This window comes from Sinocyclocheilus anshuiensis, unplaced genomic scaffold (assembly GCF_001515605.1).
Source record: "Sinocyclocheilus anshuiensis isolate Anshui unplaced genomic scaffold, SAMN03320099.WGS_v1.1 scaffold888, whole genome shotgun sequence".
NCBI classification, from domain to species: Eukaryota; Metazoa; Chordata; class Actinopteri; order Cypriniformes; family Cyprinidae; genus Sinocyclocheilus; species Sinocyclocheilus anshuiensis.
The window spans coordinates 327,570-349,090 of record NW_015549648.1 but is presented as its reverse complement, the minus strand read 5'-3'; the positions used below and the strand labels follow the sequence as shown (position 1 = coordinate 349,090).

The 21,521-nt window shown below is 35.7% G+C and overlaps 1 protein-coding gene across 3 annotated transcripts in view; it reads right to left on the bottom strand.

Moving 5' to 3' along the window:
* Window positions 1-1,781: 1,781 nt before the first annotated feature.
* LOC107660165 (serine/threonine-protein phosphatase 2B catalytic subunit alpha isoform-like) overlaps window positions 1,782-21,521 on the bottom strand; it is a 50,569-nt gene continuing 30,829 nt past the window's right edge. For 2 of the 3 annotated variants that reach the window (XM_016449404.1, XM_016449405.1), the window contains exons 5-14: window positions 19,483-19,628; window positions 18,042-18,181; window positions 14,122-14,199; window positions 12,893-12,987; window positions 10,724-10,849; window positions 10,249-10,326; window positions 9,832-9,916; window positions 8,542-8,639; window positions 8,169-8,216; window positions 1,782-3,536 (exon numbers count right to left, since the gene is read on the bottom strand). In XM_016449404.1, the coding sequence (XP_016304890.1) occupies window positions 3,358-3,536; window positions 8,169-8,216; window positions 8,542-8,639; window positions 9,832-9,916; window positions 10,249-10,326; window positions 10,724-10,849; window positions 12,893-12,987; window positions 14,122-14,199; window positions 18,042-18,181; window positions 19,483-19,628 (1,073 nt within the window). In that variant the 3' untranslated portion in view covers window positions 1,782-3,357. The remainder of the gene's footprint in view (window positions 3,537-8,168; window positions 8,217-8,541; window positions 8,640-9,831; window positions 9,917-10,248; window positions 10,327-10,723; window positions 10,850-12,892; window positions 12,988-14,121; window positions 14,200-18,041; window positions 18,182-19,482; window positions 19,629-21,521) is intronic. The other variant, XM_016449406.1, reaches the window with a different exon arrangement.

Here is a 21,521-nt window from a genome sequence, read left to right as displayed (position 1 = left end):
ATTTGCCCAAAAGGGTTTTTTTAATGTTCCAAAGGCTATAGTACGTTTGTAGTTACAATACTGACTTACTACAGGTGAAAGTTTGCCAATATCACCCTTACTGTACATACAGTACATACTTAGTCTTAGAAAAAAGTAGTAAAATTCACCAAAAGGTTTTTTTTTTTCATGTTCCAAAGGCTGTAGTACATTCCTAGTGGCCAGACTGATTTACTACAGGTGAAATTTTGCAAATTTATTTCTTACTGTACGTACAGTACATAATTACTCATAAAAAAACAATGACTGTAATTCACCAAAAGGGTTTTTTCATGTTCCAACGGTTGTAGTACATTCCTAGTGGCCAGACGGACTTACTACAGGTGAAAGTTTGCCAATATCACCCTTACTGTACATACAATACATAATTATTCTTAGAAAACAATTACTATAATTGCCCAAAGGTTTTTTTATTTATTTTACAAAGGCTGTAGTACATTCCAAGTGACCAGACTGACTTACTACACATGAAATTTTGCCAATATCTCTGTTACTGTACATACAGTACATAATTATTCTTAGAAAACAATTACTATAATTCACCAAAAGGGTTTTTTCATGTTTCAAAGGCTGTAGTACATTCCTAGTGACCAGACTGACTTACTACAGGTGAGATTTTGCCAATATCTTCCTTACTGTACATACAGTACATAATTAATCTTCAAAAAACATTACTGTAAGTGACCAAAAGGGAGTTTTCATGTTTCAAAGGCTGTAGTACATTCCTAGTGACCAGACTGACTTACTACAGGTGAGATTTTGCCAATATCTTCCTTACTGTACATACAATACATAATTATTCTTAGAAAACAATTACTATAATTCACCAAAAGGGTTTTTTCATGTTCCAAAGGCTGTAGTACGTTTGTAGTTACAAGACTGGTAAAAATGGAAAAAACATGGTGGTGGAAAAAAAATCGGGGTGAGTGGAAAAAATTCTGGGTGGGAGCAAAAAATATTTTTCAAATGTTTTGCGTTCTCTTGAAAAACTTTTGTGTTTCCTTGAGAAACATTGCGTTCTCTCGCAAAGATTTGCATTCCCTCGCAAAGATATTTGCATTCTCTTGCAAAACCAGTTGTGTTCGGACAAACTCTTCCTGTTTACTTTACAGCTTGCAGTGGTTCGTACTAGGGGTGACCCCGAATAGTCTACGATTCGATGCTTCGATAGGAGGAGCCTGATTTGACTACCAATCTCACAGTCGAATATTCGCGGGGTATGACCATTTTAGCTATATGGGGGTGCTCAAATGTCTGATTTCACATAGAACTACCGTTTTTCTCCCAATAAGTTGATATATATTAGATTTAAGTTTCACTTTCCATAATCTGTGACCAACAGAGGAGCATCTTGGCGGCAGGCAGGGGCGATTCTAGGATTTTCATTTTAGGGGGGCTCAGTCCCCAATGAGTGTATAATATATATACATAAAAAAATTATATATAAAAAGGTTATTTTAAATGGTAATATTTCACAGTATTACTGTTTTTGACTGCATGTTTGAAAAAAATGCAGCCTGGGTGAACATAAAAATCATTTAAACATAATTTTTACTTTTACTTTTGCACGCTCATGTGATTTATGCAGTGTGACCTGGTCATATCTTCATGACTTTCACTCACTAATGCAGCATATGTTGAAAATGTTTTGTTTTATGGAGATGCTGATGTCCATGCTGATTTATAGTTTACTGTTTGTGAGACACGCTGGCAATGCGAGTTGAATAAATCAGAAAAATCCAAAAGGTTCATGCATATTTTATTCAAGAGTAAAAAAAGAGATTTGTCCCATAGGGCATGCTCACACTGTCCGTACTGTAGGTCAGGAAATCATGATGCTCAGAATGAAGCTCCAGAGAAAAATACAAGATATAGAATCACAAATAACTCATGAACATTTTCATTATTCATAAAGTAAAGCACAATGAGCAACCAAAAAAAGGATGAAGCAAAGTGTAATAAACCAGCAGAACTCTTAATAATAATCATAAGTAACCAGAATATTGTTTAGAATAATGATCAGAATATACTTCTCCTTAAAAATGTGAGACACGTTAAGGTGTGTCCATATTCGATTTACATTTGAAATAACCATGCAGTCATGCTTTGGCAGCCCGGATGTCTTTTCACAGAATTATATGTTCCTTCACACTACTGGATAACTTCTGTACATCGATAAAGAAATGCAAAAGGTTTAACACCTCATCGGAGCTTAATTAACTGTACAGCAATGTAAACAAACAAAAAAGAACCCAACAAACAATAAATAAATAAATAGCTTGAATACAAAATAAAATAACATGAAAATAAGCGATAACAAAACGGTCCTTAAAAATATACACCATTTATATACAAAATAAACTCCCATGAATTATGCGTGGTTGGAAATCCGTTCTGTCTAGTGCGCCAACACAAGACAAGGACCTGTTTGAAACCACTCATAACAGCCCGACGCAATCCCTCAGCTCAAATCACCCCCGTTTCTCGCATTCACACATACACGCACACGCAGCTGACTGAACACTTCCCCCTGCTCAGCTCCGGAGCACCAGAGGAGGCGGGAAAGTGTCAGACTGCCATAGCAACCACAGCACGATGTGACAACGGTGGATTTACAGAACACAGCGAGCACACAGCATGAGGGGCGTTACGGCGACTCCAAACCTCTCTGTTATTAGTGGATTAATCGTGATAACCGGTGTGAAGTTATTCTGTGTAATATTAGTTATTCCATAGATATAGTGATTACTAGTAGCAAAATATAGAACTGCAAGAGACGTGTGAAAGTAATCGGTTACAAGCTTCTCGCACACGTACGAACGCAAACGTACGCTCCGACGCTTTCGAATAAATAGTGCGTCGGCCTTGTGTTTTATGTTTCACAGCAGGCCAAGAAAAAAAAAAGTAAGCGTTTGTGAAAACCTACTTATCATCATCATCGTATAGTAATGATATAACCCATGTCGCCCACGCACGCACGCACACAGACACGCACGTAAAGTGCAAACACGCATAAACAAACATCTCTTCGGACAAAGGAACAGGAAATGCACTCTGTGCTCGTATTTCCATTACATAGCCCCATATCCATAAAACTACATATCCCATCATGCAACTCGCACACATGATCATCTTTGCGCGGCCCGTCTCGCGTTTGTCGTTGAGGCCGCTGAACATCAAGCAGGGAGTTCTGTCTAAATATATCACATAATCCATCTGCTACATAGACGGTAGCAGTGAAAATGAGGGGAGAGGGGAGAATTGCATTAAAGGAGGAGGAGCAGGGGCGAGCGAGGGACGGGAGGAGGAGGAGATGAATCACTGGATATTGCTGTTGTCATCCGTGCCGTTGGATTCGGCCATGTTCATCTTGCCCATCGACAGCCCCACGCTGTTGACCACGTCTCGGCGAGGCGGCATGCGCTCGTTTATGCGGTCCAGACCCTTCGCTTCCTCGAAACTGGTGATCTTGTGCTGTGGAGAAAAGCCACGGATGGCTACGAGAGAAAAAGACAGAGAAAAGAAGAGCGTTCACCAATTGCGCATGGGCAAAATCTAAACCAGACTAGCAGACATACCACAAATTATCACATACTGTTAGACAGATGAGTGGATTATTCTACAAATTGGATACAGTCACCGAAGTGTTCTCTTGACATGATGATATATCTATATCCAGAGATACACACATACACATGTCTGGGTCATATTTCACTTCAAAATCATATTTTGCAGTTATTTTGTGATTCTTTTCCCCTCAAAATATTATTACTGTAATGTGAAAAAAAGTTCAAAAATACATTATATAGCCTGCAATATTTAAAAATATTTTATTTGAAATAAATAAATGCATGTATGTATAAATAAAAATAAACTTTTACATTCTCCTCACAAAATGATTAATGTAAAAAAAAAAAAAAACTATTTTTTACCAGGGTGGTATTTGTTGTACAACATTTTAATTTATTTTTCGAATTTCTAAATAGTAAAATTCATTATTTTACAATATTGGACAAATTATAGTAATGAATATTTCAGGGGCATTATATTGCAATATAAATAATATTAATAATACTGCAAAAATATTAATTTCTTTAATATTTTGCATACACGTTAATATTTTCTTTATGCAAACTTTTTTTTTCTTTTGATTATTGGAGTGAAATGTGATCTGGTATGATTTAAAATTTCACTCATACACCGATATCTCTTCAAACACTCGACTGTTTCACTCTGTTATGTAATAGTCACATTATAAACACAAATTCACAACTGCACATATTTCACAACCAGTCACACACACAATATACGGTCAGTGTTGGGAAGGTTACTCTGGAAATGTAATAGGTTACAGATTACAAGTTAAAATGCAATAAGTTGTGTAACTATTTCAATTACTTTATTAAAAGTAATGTAGGTGATTACATTTGATTGCTTTTCTAAATTTCTACATTTTAAAATAATTTTCAAACATTTAAACCAGGCAGGTTAACCTTACAGTAGAACTCAACACTGATTACTGTCAGACTTTCAAAATCCCTCATCACTTAGATTAAGATTATTATAATAATTTATTTTTAAAGCCCAGCCATCACAAAATCAGACTTTAGCACTTATTTTTACTTTGAGATTGTTTGAGGTTAAAAACAGATGTGAAATAATAAAAATAATTAGTTTAATAGATACTGTTTTTGAAATGAAATCATTGCATAGCAATGACAGGAAACACTGGCATCTAACAATGCCTTGGAAAAAAAAGTTAAACCTAAAAAAAATAAAGCATATACATAAAGCCAAATAGGAAATAAAACAGCTATCAAATAAGCATTTGTCCTATTCTGTGTCCTAATCTCCTGAAACACTGGTGTCTCATAATTCAGAACAATCAATCAAAAACAGCAAATTAAAATTATTCAACATATCCTAGCTTTTTACAGAAAATATTCAGATGTAACCCCTTTGTAATCATTAATATTTTCATAAGTAACTGTAATTTAATTACACATTTTTTTCTCAGTAACTGTAACGGGATTTTGTAATTAAATTATGTAATGCCGTTACATGTAACTAGTTACTCCCCAACACTATGTGGTGGACAAGGGAACAGCTGTGGCGATGATAATGGATGTTACATCTTATCACTTTCACTCCCACTTCAACTGGAAAACCTCACAAGGACCAATAGCACAGTCAATGTTTCCATTAGAAAACAAACCCATTTCACCAGCATCAAAATAGTTTTTTGTAATGTTAATTTTTAATGTACTTTGATCCATTCTGATGGAAACATAGTGCCTTATCCCACAGTCAGAGATGATGTGAGACTCTCTCTTGGGTTTGCTCTCAGACAAGAGATGTTTTTTGGCTTTCAAATACACTGAAGCTCTTCCCGTCTCACCCTGTGTGCTGAGAAAAGCGTTTTGGAAGTATTTTTGCCACTGATTGTCTCCATAGGTATTCTTTGATAAGTAGCTATAAACCTTGAAGTTAACCAACTTGCTCTGATATGAATAATGACGCTAAAACCTTAATAACTATTTGACTATTATATAAAAAAAAACAGACAGTGCACCAGTGTTATTAACTAGAAACTCTACTACTTATAAAAATAATTTTCATTCATTCAAATAAAGCTGAAATAAATCAGGAAACATTAAAACACATTATGAAAATAAGAAATGTTTCCTTGGAAACTAACTGAAATAAGTTGAATTTGAAGTACTAAAATTACTAAAATTCTAAACTAAAAAAAATAATAAAAAAGACAAAAGCACATAACCAAATTGCCAAAAACTAAAATGAAAATAAGTAAAAATATAAAAAAGCTTATTCAAAATATGAATAAATGCTATAATACAATAGAAATAATATTAAAAGAACACTGCTGTGTACTTAACATCTTCCACTAAGAAATTAAGTATTTATTCCAAGTATTGCTGAAGAACAAAACATTTTGTATATATTTAGTTTACTTTTATCTTTGCAATTTTAATATTTACTGGGCCTCATGATAGGTTCTGTGCAAACTTTTTCTAAAACAATTCCGAAATGTTCTCATTTCATGATTTTTTTTAAATGAAAGCTCTACACAGAAATTCTTTCAATTTGTTTTGTATTATATTGTCGTCATGAATGCAACATAATGAAGGATTTCAGATGTGAAACATGTTTAGTTTCAAGTAAGAGTCACTTCTACAGAAGTGTATTTCATTGTTTCACAACCTTGGAACTCTAGGTCAATCTCACAAGGCTAATATGTTATTGATTTAAAGCCAATTTTTCTATATGGTGATTTTAAATGGCATTTAATATCCAGAACCCTCATTGACCTTTAAGTGATTGTTTACCAGATTTAAGCAAAGACCATTTAGAATGAGTCTAAAAAACAAACCCTGTCATAGAGAGGTCACATGATCCCTGCAGATCACATGGTCATGATAGACCAAACCCAGTGTGAGTGCGCGAGGAGCGGCGCTGGGGTGATCAGCGTTTGGGGCGGGGTGCTGTAAGAATACTGGGTCATTAGTGAGAGGCAGGGGCGCGCGCCCTCACCCGCCCATGGCCCAGATTCTTGCCGTCTGCTGAGTCATTCTGAAACCTTGCTGATTAGGTACATAAGAATGTGTGCCGTTGGAAAAACGGGTGGAGCAAAACAGCAGAGCAGAGTCCAGCATTTGCATAAGCAGGAAGACACAGGTGTGTGTGTGTGTTTATGTGGTTATGTGTGTGCACGTCTATGTATGTCTAAACACTATTCAGACTAGCTTTTTAAACAACCACTGAGTTACAATTATCAACAGAGGACATATTTTATTATACTGATTTAAACAGGAAAGGGATCTAGTTTTTACTGAAATGAGATTGTCTGTTGGCTGGATGTCATTACAATGTATATGAATTATATCCATGCTGAAAAATCAGGTTAAACTGTGCTGGTTTTGGCTGGTTTATGCAGGTCTAGTTGTTCTCCCAGCCTCTCAAGTGCCCCAAACCCCTCTAAAACTAGCAAAACAGATCAGCTTGGCCGGCACGGGAGACATGAAAAACTATTTAGGCTGGTTTAAATGGTTTCTTTTAGCGGGGATATGATTATGACATTATGTATATTATTATGGGAAGGAATTCATTAAAATGATAATCAAACCTGATGCTACGTATTCCTAGCTGGACTTATTAGTTGAAAAATGGAGAAAACGTAAGTCTTTGAAACAAATTTACCTCAGAGAAAACTAATTGTGCCTGAAAATTGTTCTAAGATATTAACAAAACCTCCATTAGGAATGCCCTCAAAGGTAAAAATAAATAAATAAGATTTTTTTAAATCTAGAAATTACATTTTTCATTTCTAGTCTGTAGTCTTTGTAATTAACATTAATGTAGCTTAAAGACAATACAAGCGTATGGTTAATGTTTTTGAAAGAAGTCTCCTGTGCTCCCCAAGGTTACATTTATTTGGTTAAAAATACAGTAAAAACAGTCAAATTGTGAAAGATTATTACAATTTAAAATAAGTGTTTTCTATTTGAATTAGTTTTAAAATGTAGTTTATTCCTGTGATGCAAAGCTGAATTTTCAGCATCATTACTCCAGTCTTCAGTGTCACATGATCCTTCAGAAATCATTCTAATATGCTGATCTGATGCTCAAAAAACATTTCTGATTATTATCAATGTTGAAAACAGTTGTGCAGCGTCATATTTTTGTGGAAACCATGATATATTTATTTTTCAGGATTCTTTGATGAATATAAAGTTCAAATGAACAGTATTTATTTGAAATAGAAATCTTCAGTAACATTATAAATGTTTTTATTGTCATTTTTGATCAGTTTAATGTATCCTTGCTGAATAATTGTATTCATTTCGTTAAAGAAATATTTTACTGACCCCAAAGTTTTAAATAGTGTATGTTCCCATTTAGACATCTAGATGGGTGTGTGTGTGTGTGTGTGTGTGTGTGTGTGTGTGTGTGTATGTGTGTGTCTGTGAGAAATACACGATCCCTGACCAGTCATAGCACCCCACACGCTCAGTTAGCTAGGCTCGCTGTCTAGCTAGCTTGCTAGCGTGTTACAGCGGTCGCTATGAAACCTCTGAGCAGCACAGAGAGATAGAGGCCGGCCAGTTTACCTTCTCCATCCTCATCCGTCTCCACAGCTTCAATGGCCTCGATGGTTGCTGAGGGGGCACAGAAAGACAGACGGAGAGAGGGAGAGAGGGAGGATGGATGGGAGTTTATTGTGACAGTCATGCACGCAGCAGTCCCCCAGCATTAGCTGCCGCGGACAGTTAGCAGTTAGCGTTAGCCGGTTAGTGTCCCTGTATGTGTGCGCACATTTCTGATGGTTTAATTAGTGAAGAGAATGAACGAAAGTGTTTGACTAAAAGAGAGGGGTTAGCAAACATGTCCATGAGTTTGTAAGTCATTGTCTTAGTGACCTTGAAAGAGAAAAGAGGCTGTGATGGGAGAGAGAAAAGAGCGATGTTTGCTTTTGTAACTCACCGCTCTGCAAGGTCTGTTTTCCTCCAGACAGTACGCCGCTCGGCAGCATGCCGGTGGGGGTCAGACCTTTCAGGGTTAACACATTCTCACTCTCCTCTCTGTCGAAACACAATCACACGTCTGCGATTAAACACTCATATACGCCACACAAACTCAAACTTTTAAAAATCTATTTTGTTAATTGAAATAAAGCTGAAATTAAAAAATAAAATCCATATTAGATGAAAAACCTGAAAATGACCTGAACCGAAAAACAAAATAAGTACTAAAACTACAAAAACTAAAACTGAAATAAAAATAAATGAAAGAAAATGAAATGAAAAATATATGAAATGAAAAAAAAATTATTCAAAATATTAATAAACACTGTAATATTATATAAATAACTCTTAACCAATGGCAATTTTTTATTATTTAACATTCTTATGTGCATAATTAAGAGGTTAATGACATTAATTGGACAAGCTCAGCATGCAACTGCTTGTCCATTTGTGGAAATGTGTCTTCTGAAACGTACTACAATAATACAACACATGGATGTTTCTGCAAATCCAGACATGAATATTTCATGATGTAAGTATTGCTTAGTTTGTGATTGGTCACCTTTGGCACTGCATTAGACATGTGATTTAAAATCAGTGTTAACCAAGGTTAAAAGTGGCTTTAACCCATTATTTAAAAAGTAGTCAAACCGGTTCATTAGAAGGGGATGTCCCAATAATTTTGTCCATATAGCGTATTTCAGTTGGTAGCCAAGGCAACATTTCTAATCTTCATTTGAGATTAAATTCAAGTTTTTCATTTAAAATGTTTTTTTTCTAGCTTTTTTCAATTAATGAAAATGTTTTTAATGGTACACTCTTAAAAATAAAGGTGCTTCAAAAGGTTCTTCAAGCGTTGCCATAGAAGAACCATTTTTGGTTCCACAAAGAACCATTCAGTCAAAGGTTCTTTAAAGAACCATCTCTTTCTTACCTTTTTATAATCTGAAGAACCTTCTTTCGCCACAAAGAATCTTTTGTGAAACAGAAAGGTTCTTCAGATGTTAAAGCTTCTTTATGGAACCATTTAGACAAAAAGGTTCTTCTATGGCATCGTGAAGCACCTTTATTTTTAAGAGTGTAGCAATGACAACACCGTCTCACACCACACAAACACACACATATGGCACACAAACACACACATATGTCTGTATATATATATATATATATATATATATATATATATATATTTTAAATGTCCTACACACCCAAACCACAAACATGTGTTCCCAACCCCTTCCAGACTCACCGCAGGACTGAGAACATTTTGGCCATTTTGCCGATGGCACGGATCTTGTTTCTGATGACCTCTTTACGGGCGGCCGCAGCATTAGCTAAGAGGAACCAGGAAACAAACTTCGATTTCATAAACAACATGCTGAAGCTGAATATTCTGCATAACAAGATTTTAAAATGAAGCAATGTTTCTCTATGAATATGGGATGTCTAACTCTTATTTTTAAAGCTACAGTACATCAATGTTCACTGTTCAGTTGCTAAACAATTTAAGTTGTTAGAGAATGCCAACAATTAAGCAAAATGCTTATTTTAGTTGTCATTTTGTTGTACTTGACTTTAAAAACTATAGGTGTAATAATTTAAATGATCTAGTCCTGTGCGTTTTAGAAAACAGAGGAAAAACGTATGAGTAATGTGCAGTCCTCACCATCAAAGATCTCATCTTCATCGTTCATAAGCTCATCATCAGAGCAGATACTGAGTACATTCACCAACATTTCTGTCACTGTAGAGGAGTCAAAGGTAAAAAAAAAAGGCAAGATCTTTTGACATAGCATAAACTATGATAATTTTGAACAAATACATTCACAACACCACCATAACAAGAAATGCTAGGGTCATATTGATATCCTGGATAAACTTGATCCTTTAATCTCCATCTCTATCAAGTGAAATATTTTTGGATGGCTCATTTGCTTCATTCTAGTTCGACTTGTTGGGACAGAATAGATGGAGCTATTCCATCTGCTTTGTTTTAACAAGTCAGCAGAAGAGCGCATCCACTTTCCTCACACACACCCAGAATGAAGAAAACGTAAGGAATTTGTGCAGTTACAAAGCCTGGCTGCCTCCAGGCAGAATGAGCAACATTGTTCAAGAAGATGTTTCCTATAATTTCCCACCTTTCTCTCCAACGAACGGAAGAGACCAGGTGAAGACGTCCATGAAGTTGGGCAGCCAGTATGGATGTGGCGAGCAGTTGAACTGTCGTATGTTCATTACGTTGTTCTCGTATTTAAGCACGGCCGCTGCGGACAGGCATTAAGGCAGTTATATTCACAAAAAAAAAATATTTACATAAGTATCTCTACTTCTCTAATGAACATCTTTAACTTACTATTTTTTGTACATGATTGACACACAACAAAAACACAAAGCCTTGCATTACATACAATGGCCTCTGACATACTTGAGTGTTTATAAATCTTAAAAAACAGGTTTGTGTAGGAGAGCCATATGAAAACCGATCAACAACATGCCTGGGTTACATTTCACATTTCAGACAAAGATAAGAAAAAATATTTTGCACATAGAAAATTAAGCCTTTTCAGGACAATCAGGAAGTTGATATGCTGTATATGAATAATCTATCTATCTATCTATCTATCTATCCATCTATCTATCTATTTATCATACACTTCTCACATACAATTAGTTGACTTTATCATTAGTCCAATAATAAAAGTATACAGAAAATGCAACTTAAATAATCAAATATATAAAAATATAGGCTACAACCAACTGTATTTAATGTATTGTGCCCAAAATGTAATGACTTTTTTTTAAAGATATATAAAAACATTTTAACATGGTTGCTACTTGCGCATTCAGTTGATCAGCAGTTTCTAACCATGCAGCCTTTCTCTCTGTTTTTATGATAGCTGTGACTTTTATGGTTATTAGTAGAACATTAAAACATTAAAATCCAAAATTGCTCTTTAAAGCATTAAAAACACTAAATTAAAAGTTAAAATCAATGAATTAAAAATGAAAATAAATAATACAAATCAGACTACATTTTAACTGATAAGAAGAATACACATTTAACTCATTTGAGCTAGTAATTAGGGCTGTATTAGCCAGCTTACATTTGATTTACAGTTACTGCTATCATTAAAATACACTTATATGTAGGATTAAAATTCTACATGTCACATTTAATGTCCAACAACAAATATTTTAGCAGAATGTATATTTTACTCAGAATTATTGCGCTATTATATTTAGCACGCATGCGCGTTCACTCACGAAGCCTCGCCCACTCCTGACAGTAAAATGGATATATTTGCATGACTTTCTAACATTTACATGTGAAAAAAATACCTGTGACGTGTCAGTTATGCACTGAGGAAAACACAACATTAGTCCAATAATAAAAGTATACAGAAAATGCAACTTAAATAATCAAATATATAAAAATATAGGCTACAACCAACTGTATTTAATGTATTGTGCCCAAAGATATATTTAAGATATATTAAGACATTTTAACAGCTGCTACTTGTGCATTCAGTTGATCAGCAGTTTCTAGTCATGCAGCCTTTCTCTGGGGTTTATGACAGCTGTACCTTTTATGGTTATTAGTAGAACATTAAAACATTAAAATCCAAAATTGCTCTTTAAAGCATTAAAAACACTAAATTAAAAGTTAAAATCAATGAATTAAAAATGAAAATAAATAATACAAATCAGACTACATTTTAACTGATAAGAAGAATACACATTTAACTCATTTGAGCTAGTAATTAGGGCTGTATTAGCCAGCTTACATTTGATTTACAGTTACTGCTATCATTAAAATACACTTATATGTAGGATTAAAATTCTACATGTCACATTTAATGTCCAACAACAAATATTTTAGCAGAATGTATATTTTACTCAGAATTATTGCGCTATTATATTTAGCACGCATGCGCGTTCACTCACGAAGCCTCGCCCACTCCTGACAGTAAAATGGATATATTTGCATGACTTTCTAACATTTACATGTGAAAAAAATACCTGTGACGTGTCAGTTATGCACTGAGGAAAACACAACGTCTCAAATGCATTAAACAGCACAAATATTCGCTGTTTGCCATAGGGCCGCTTAAGAGTAAGTGTGTGCACATCAAATGATCTTGCCTCACTGAACCTGGATCGAATTAGTGAGATTGCGTGAACTTAAATGGTCGTTTATGAAACCGCTTTAGTCCCGACTGATTTCTTAGCTTATTTCAAGTCAGGTTTTGGACTTTAATCCCCACTTTTCTTAGCGTCTTTTATGAAACAGCCCCCTGAATTCAGACCTTTGTTGTTGTAAACGTCCAGGTAGTTTGGAGCAGAGAAGATGGTGATGAGAGAAGGGAAACCTGTAGTCTGACTCTTCCTGTACATACGGTAACTGAGAGAGCAAGAAAACAAAGAAGAGAAGGAGAAAGAAAGAAAGATAATTACAGTATGGCAATCAGAAACTTAATCAGAATCACAATAGGAAATAAGTGAGGGAAAAATGATCTCCTTCCTCAGATTTAGCTAAACATTAAGTACTTGTTTGTGGTGGACCCCGTTTAAAACCCCCAAAAAGTTTAGTTTCTCAAAGCATATAGTCTCAGATCATAATAAGGAAGTGTGGGGAAGTTGTGGCCTAATGGTTAGAGAGTCGGACTCGTAACCCAAAGGTTGCGGGGTTCGAGTCTCGTACCGGCAGGGATTGTAGGTGGGGGGAGTGACTGTACAGCGCTCTCTCCCACCTTCAATACCACGACTGAGGTGCCCTTGAGCAAGGCACCGAACCCCCAACTACTCCCCGGGCGCCGCAGCATAAATGGCTGCTCACTGCTCCGGGTGTGTGTTCACGGTGTGTGTGTGTTCACTGCTGTGTGTGTGCACTTTGGATGGGTTAAATGCAGAGCACTAATTCTGAGTATGGGTCACCATACTTGGCCACATGTCACTCCACATAAATGATTGTTTGGAAGCCTTTATTCACTGTTTATTTGAAAGAACATAATGAACATAAATGAGAATGAACATAAAATGCTTTAAATATGTTTAAAGAACATTAATATTATTAGTCTGTGTAAAATTAATGTGCTCAGCTAACATGCTGTCTGTTGTTGTCGTCTGTTGTACTGAATATTGTAGATGCATTACTGACTGTTGTTCAGCTGTAGGGTATAGTTCACTGTTGTGGAGTATTGTAGAGTATCTTTGCACATTTAAAGCTACACTGACCGATAAGTGGGCCTGGGCTGAGGTGAATAGGTGAATGTTTGTGCACTGGTGGCATTTCAGATCAATAAACACTACTGTACTGTAATGTATGTGGATTATGGAGAATCAATGGCTCTATGCGTCTGTCAGTCTGCTGTATTTGATCGTCCATCAACACAAACTCCACCAGCCTGTCAATATACACGTACTGCTTTTGTGTGGGTGTTTCATCAGGCATATTTGTAGGAGGTGAGGAAGGCGAAAAAACAGCCATATAAAAAGAAACAAGAGGTCAAAGGTGATGTTGGTGTTGGTTTCTCACCCCGCATCCTGTGCCTCATGTGCCCTGATGACAGACAGTAAGTTGTTGGTCTGTAAAAACTCACACACCGCAGGATAGCTGTAAAAAATGATAAAACCAACATTAACGAGGCTTGATAAGCACTTTTTACAGTCCTTCGCTTATAACACAACTCATTTGACTAAATAACTAGCTAAATACATACTTAGTCAGGCTGAGAGACCATCTAAAACCAGCTAAGCTCAGCAAACCACCATAGACTGCTTTTTTCCAACAGGATGTTAGTGTGTCATTGCTAATAGTCTAGTTAGCACTTGTGATTTAGATCTAGCATATCTGTTGAAACCTCATTGCCAGTTCATTAGGTTTTATTTGATTACACAGCCTTCTGATATTTATGATAGCGGACTTTACCCGTTGCTAGCGTGTTTATTATTGTCTTACCGCTATCAGCCACCAGGGGGTAGCAGTGATGAAAATGTGCAGCTTACTGAGAAAATCACCATCATTTTCTGCTCAAAATATCTGAAGGGTCTAAATGTGATAATTGTAAAGAGATGAGCACTCAGACTCGGTGGTGTATGATTGCATGTTGAAGAATAGTCCTGCATGTTATTTGTTAGTTTAACTTAGCAGTCTATTATTTTCTTTTTTATACTGGTATACTGAAAGTAACAAGCCTAAAGCGCACACAGACACACCGATCATCCACTGTGTTTCATTGATTTCAGAAGGTTTCATAAGAAGCGAAAACAGTGAGGATTGTGGGTAATAACGTTCACACCCGAGGCTCTCATTCACATTCTGCGCAATGTTAGCTGTGGTCTCCCTTCTCTTTCTCTCGTTTTCTCTCTCTATATATTTTCCAGTAAGCCTGAATATAAAAGTAATTTATAAAAGTAAAAATGCTATCTTTTTGTTTATTTTATTTGATTGCTTGCTGCAGGTTCGCTGTGATTCCTTGTAATTTCGCCAAAAAAAAAATCATATCAATGACTGTAAAATAATAATTTTTATTATTATTATCATTGTTATTATTTCTTAAATACTATTTTATATTAAAATATTATAATAGTAATGTATTTCTTATTTTGTTTGATATTTATATTTTATTATTTATTTTTTATATTATTGTTTATTATTATTATTTAATTTTATGATTAAAAATAAACAAAATAAGAAATACATACATTCTACATTATTACTATTTTATTTTACAGTATAACAGAAAAATAATAATATTATATGTAATAATATTATATACATATGTATAGAATATTATATAATATACTAATATTTATGTCTAAATGTCTTTATTTTCAAATGTTAAGCCATCGTACATTCATTTGGTGGAAAACTGCTTCTCCTTTGTTGGCTACAGGTTTAAAAATGCTTCTCATTACAAAATGCTTCACTATTTATTTAATTAAATAGGAGCCTTCGTGATTTGATAATCGCACTAAGCCATATCACGATTTCAGTTTAATTTCGATTAATCGCTTGGCCCTCTTTTCTATCTCCTCTTCCTTTTCTGCTCCATCATTTCTGTCTTTCTCTCAGGTTCTCACTATATCTCTGTATCTTCATATCTCAGCGGATCTGGCAGTAGTAGCCAGTTGTCATGGTAACAGCAGAGCGCAGATTCCCGTGGGATTGTGGGGATTCTGTGTTGTTCTGAGGCTGGTTACTGTTTGGACTGCTTTACAATTCCAATTAAACTCATGCAGCACTTCAGGCGCTGGACTTTCATCTGCACCTTTATTTCACTGTACAAACAGTCCCTGAGGAACATCGTTTGCTCAGTGGTTGCTCGTTCATAACGCAGAAGACTTACAATTTAAGATGGCTCTCCTAAAATTCCTTAGAGGTAATATAAAGATACATAAATGACACAATTGTTGACATACAGTAAGAGTATAGCGTTATAAAATAAATGTGGATCGTCAGAGTCATTATTGAGACTAGGGCTGCAAAAACTAATCGATAAAATTGATTATTATCGATAATGAAAATAATCGACAACGATTTTCATTGTTGATTAGTTGCCCACAGTGCACGTCCAACTTCAGCCGGTCACGTCAAATTACAGCACTGAATTACAAAACGCATCTAAAAATAGTGGAGGGAACAGAATGAGATGCTGTGGGAGAAGTACGTGAACCTGCCCACAACATGAGAATTCTTTATTTTAAGCTTTAAACAAACTTAAAGGGTTAGTTCACCCAAAAATGAAAATTAGCTTGTGTTTTACTCACCCTCGAGGCATCCTAGGTGTATATGACTTTCTTCTTTCAGACGAATCCAGTCGGAGTTATATTAAAAATTGTCCTGGCTATTCCAAGCTCTATCATTGCAGTCAGCGGGTGTTGCAGTTGAACAGTCCACAAGTGTCAAATAAAGCGTGCGCATCCATAATAAAACGTGCCATAGCGAATCCATCTGTTTTTGTAAGAAAAATATCCATATTTCAAATGTAATAAACACTTTTCTCTCACTTCCGGTATCTGTCATATGCGGAAGGCGTTCCGGCGGATGACGCAGCACGTATGTGCAGCGCACGCCTCTGAGATATGCTAGTCTCGCGAGTTTGTTTATAGCAGCAAAGGAAGCAAAGTTTCCTTACTTTAGCAAAGGAAAGCCAGTCTCCTCTTGGTTTATATCGAAATCCTCCGATGTTTTTCTTTGCAAATCCTCGGTTTGTACTTCTAATTCGTGACCAGCGTTTTGTTTTGTTCTCTCTCCGCATTCGTCACTAATTACGCAACGCCGACGTACTACGTCATCCGCCGGAATGTGGACTGTTCAACTGCAACACCCGCTGACTGCAATGATAGAGCTTGGAATAGCCAGGACAATTTTTAATATAACTCTGACTGGATTCGACTGAAAGAAGAAAGTCATATACACCTAGGATGCTTCGAGGGTAAGTAAAACACAAGCTAATTTTCATTTTTGGGTGAACTAACCCTTTAATGCATTAGCGTAATGGCTTGCCCTGTCAGGCAGTTTGACATGCGTGTGCTTCCTGCACACAGTAAGACGTGAAGAAATGACAGTGAGACGTGACTGTGATCAAACTGAACGTGTGTTCCTGCACAACATTACTCTTACCTATTGGTTACCACTGAGTTTGTGATTTTATTAGTTTGTTTGTTTGTGATCTTTATTATCTAATGTAGAGATTTAAACTATATTCACTATAGGCTACAGTGCTTAAATTTATTAAAAGAAAATTTATGTAAGGTTTTTAACAAATTATGTAAGGTTTGTGCCACTGCTGCTCTAAACTAACAGTATTGGTGATTACCAAAATCATTTTTTAGCTTTCTGTATAGGTTAGTCCTCCAATTTGTGTAAGCTCTTTACTAACAGTATAGGCTATTTCTAATGCTATAATATGGCCATTGCTGTTGTCTATAAAAAAGAAAGGCAAAAAAATAACACTTTATAGTGTTTTTTTCCAAATTACAGTCAAAAATACCTAAACAATGCCAGCAAGAATGCAAGCTGTTATGAAAGGCATAGGAGGCCATTTTTGTTATTATGTGAATAAATACTATTTATTTTTTTCAGTTTGTTATTTGCCCAATAAATGACAATAACATTTTTAGATTTTTTTGACAGATTCCTAAAATATTTGTTTTCTCTTTATGACAGGTGGTCTAATCAATTCAGCACTGTATGTTTTCATAGCATTTAGTTGGACATTGGGCAGAATGTCAAATAATGTTTTTTTGTCAATAAAACTAAAAAAAGAAAATTGGCCTTTTTTAAAAATCCGATTAATCGGGGGGAAAAAAAGAAGAAGACAAAATAATCGGCCAACTAATCGATTACCAAAATAATCGTTAGTTGCAGCCCTAGTTGAGATTTCAGGTTACTGGGGATTTTCTGAGGAGAAATGTGAGAACAGGAGAGTCTCAGTTTGCTGTGTGGTTTACCTGTAGAAGTAAGAGCATCCGCGGACACTGTTGTGGCTGAAGTAATCTTGACTCTTTTCATTGCCGAAGTCCTCCAGCGGGTCAGCCCAGAGCAGATCACACATGGGGCCAAATGCTGGCGGTTCCTTGAACCTGTCCAGCTGAGAGACAAACAGAGAGACAGTGAGTTGTCTAGTAGTATAAGAAATGTAGTATAAGAAATGTGCTGTTTCAAGAATCAATACTGAATGTGATGACCTTCTCAAATGTGCATAACAATGAGCGCATGTTTAATATATCCATACTCTGGAGGCAAATTAGTTGACAAATTTCCCCACAAATCTTTTTTTTTTTTATTTCTTAAAATAAAAAATACATGTAAAAATGTAAACAACGTTGCTTTATTTTATTCTAAATGCAAAAGAGTGGCTCTGTATTAGTTATAATTTACCAATTAAAATGTTTATCTTAAGTATTTACATAAATACAGTGAGTCATATGCTCAGTGTCAACATCACTAAAATTAAATATGCTAATAATACTAATAAATGAACAACATTATTAATATTTAACCATATTTTTCTGTATTATTATCTTATTTTACATCACACTGTTTTAATTTGTTAATACTACTTTTTATATAAAATAAAATTTATTTTGCATTAATTTTTTGTTTTTTCTACATTGAAAATAAAAATATACTTTGTATAAAGTAAAGAAGACAAGAATAATAATAAAATAAAATAAACAGTGTGGTGTGCTGTGTTTGTGCACAGCCTGTTCATTGCTAAAGAAAATACACCAGAAGCATAATGGGAGATTTACAGAAGATCCGTCAAACGTCTGTTGTTAGAGCTCAGTCTTAAGACATAAAACATTTTAAATCATCTAGGACTGCTTGATAAAGAATTTCTGGGGAACAGGAACTGGATTTACCGTTCAAAAGTTTGGGGTGGGTAAGATTTTTAGTGGTTTAGTCTCTTATGCTCACCAAGGCTGCATTTATATGATTAAAAATACAGTAAAAAAAATTTATATTGATAAATAATATTACAGTTTAAAATAGCTGTTATATTTTGCATTATATTTTAAAACTTAATTTATTCCTGTGATGCAAAGCTGAATTTTCAGCATCATTACTCCAGTCTTTAGTATCACATGATCCTTAAGGAATTCAGAAATCATTCTAATATGCTGATTTGCTGCTAAAGAAACATTTCTTATTTTTGTTGAAAACAGTCATGCTGCTTAATATTTTTGTGAAAACCATGACACATTTTTTATTCTTTGAGTAGAAAGTTCAAAAGAACAAGCATTTATTTGAAAGAAAAAGTTTGTGAAAATATAGTCAAAAAGTCACTTTTTGTCAATTAAATGCTGACCCAAACTTTTAAACAGTAGAATGATGTTTGTATGTATGTATGTATATATATATATAATATACACACACATTCCTCCTCACCCTCTTAATGTCATCTAATGTGTGTATCTCTGGAGACAGGCCGCCATGAACACACAAAAACTGCTGATTCATCAGAGCAGCCAGAGGCAGACAGTCGAATGCATCCATGCACGCGTCGTACACCTGCTCCGAGTATTTGATTTTACCTGAAAGGAAGAGAGACAGAGATCACACACCTGCACGGAGCATCTGATTTCACCCGAGAGACAGAGAGTGAGACAAACAAAGAGAGCGCAGGAGAGATACGGATGAGAAGTAATGTCACTCCAGAGCTCAGAAATGAAGTGAGCTTCTTCTGAAGGGTTTATTTTCTCTGTATGAAACTAATTTGTACATTAAGCTCCTGCATTCATTTACACTTTCAGAGGACACTACACCAGAGATGTGTGTGTGTGAGAGAGAGACAGTCTGTGCTGTGTCAATCTCACTGCTCCAAATCTACCAATCTGTTCAGCCACATCACTCTGTATTATCTCTCCATCGCTCCCTCCGTCTTTCCTCTATTCACACATAAATACTGTCTCAATAATGAAGTTGGATCAATCAATATGTAAAAATTACAATCAATATGTAAAAATACACAACAATGTTGTAGTGTAGTAGTATAAGAATACAAATGTTCTCTGTGTCAAGAATCTACACTGAATGTGACGACCTTCTCAAATGTACGTCACAATGAGTGAATGTATATAGTCATACAAAATCAAATATAGTCATACTCTGGAGGCAAATTAGTTGACAAATTATATAACAAAAATATATGACAAAATACAAACCCGATTCCAAAAAAGTTGGGACACTGTAAATAAGACAATAAGAATGTTTGTGGGAGCGTGACACACACGTTGCGGGAGTGGGCGGTAATGGTCAGAAATTCCGCTGGAGCGGGCTTAAGAAAACTGTCCCGCTCGCGTCAACACACACGGTTGGGCGGAAATGCACCTTAAGCTGGTTTGCCAACCGCCATTAAACACAAAAGAAGAAGAAGAACACACACGCGCTGCGTCCGAAATCGCATACTTCCATACTATATATTAGGCGAAAAACAGTATGCGAGGCGAGTAGTATGTCCGAATTCATAGTATTCGAAAAACAGTAGGCGAGAAGTACCCGGATGACCTACTACTTCCGCCCGAATTCCGTAGCATGCATACGATGGACACTTTACTATCCCATGAGGCCACGGGAGAGGAGGCGTCATATTCGAAAATGGCGGAAGGCGGCGACGCGGCTCTTTTCAAGTGTAAGTACCTCAGGGAAAGACGTTGTTCATTGTGGTTAAATTGCACTTGTTTAACATGATTAAGTGAACGGCTGACTTATTGAAAGTTGAAACATTGTAAATCGATGAGATGATTTCGTGAATTGGCTGTAAAAATATGTTTAATCATTGTTATTACTGAGCACATCAAGTTAACGAACAAATCGAGCTAGTGTCAATGCTGTTGTACATCAGCTTGTTAACTGCTTTTTTAACGGAGACGTTCGTTGTTAAGCAGTTTAACGAGATTAGAAAATTCCACGGACTTTAAAAAAAAATTTCCCCTCTTTTACTAATATTTAGTTGATATTTTGTTAGCGATCAGCCTCCTCACAATTCTGTTGACTGCCCTGCTGATTCTGTGCACAATGTCATGCACCGTGGACTTTGGGATGTCAAAGCCCAGTGACACCAGCCTGTACGATGCTGCGTGGGCCAGCCAGTAGAGAAACACCAGCACCTCAACATCTTTTTCCCAGCCATGGTCAGAATCTGACTTCAAAGCAGCGATGAGGGACATGATGGACTGTCGTGAAAGCCGGAGGTTTGGACGGAGGTCAGATCCATCTTCGAAATACAATCGAAGAATTGGCACAGCAGCATTCAGGCGGCAGTAGGTTGTAGGGCTCACAGTCTGTAAATGTGTGTATATATATATTTTTTTAGAATATGTATATTATTTATTTATTATGTTTATATTATTTATTATATTATGTATATATTGTATCTAATATTTATTTAGGCTATGTATATATTGTATGTATTCATTCTCTCCCTC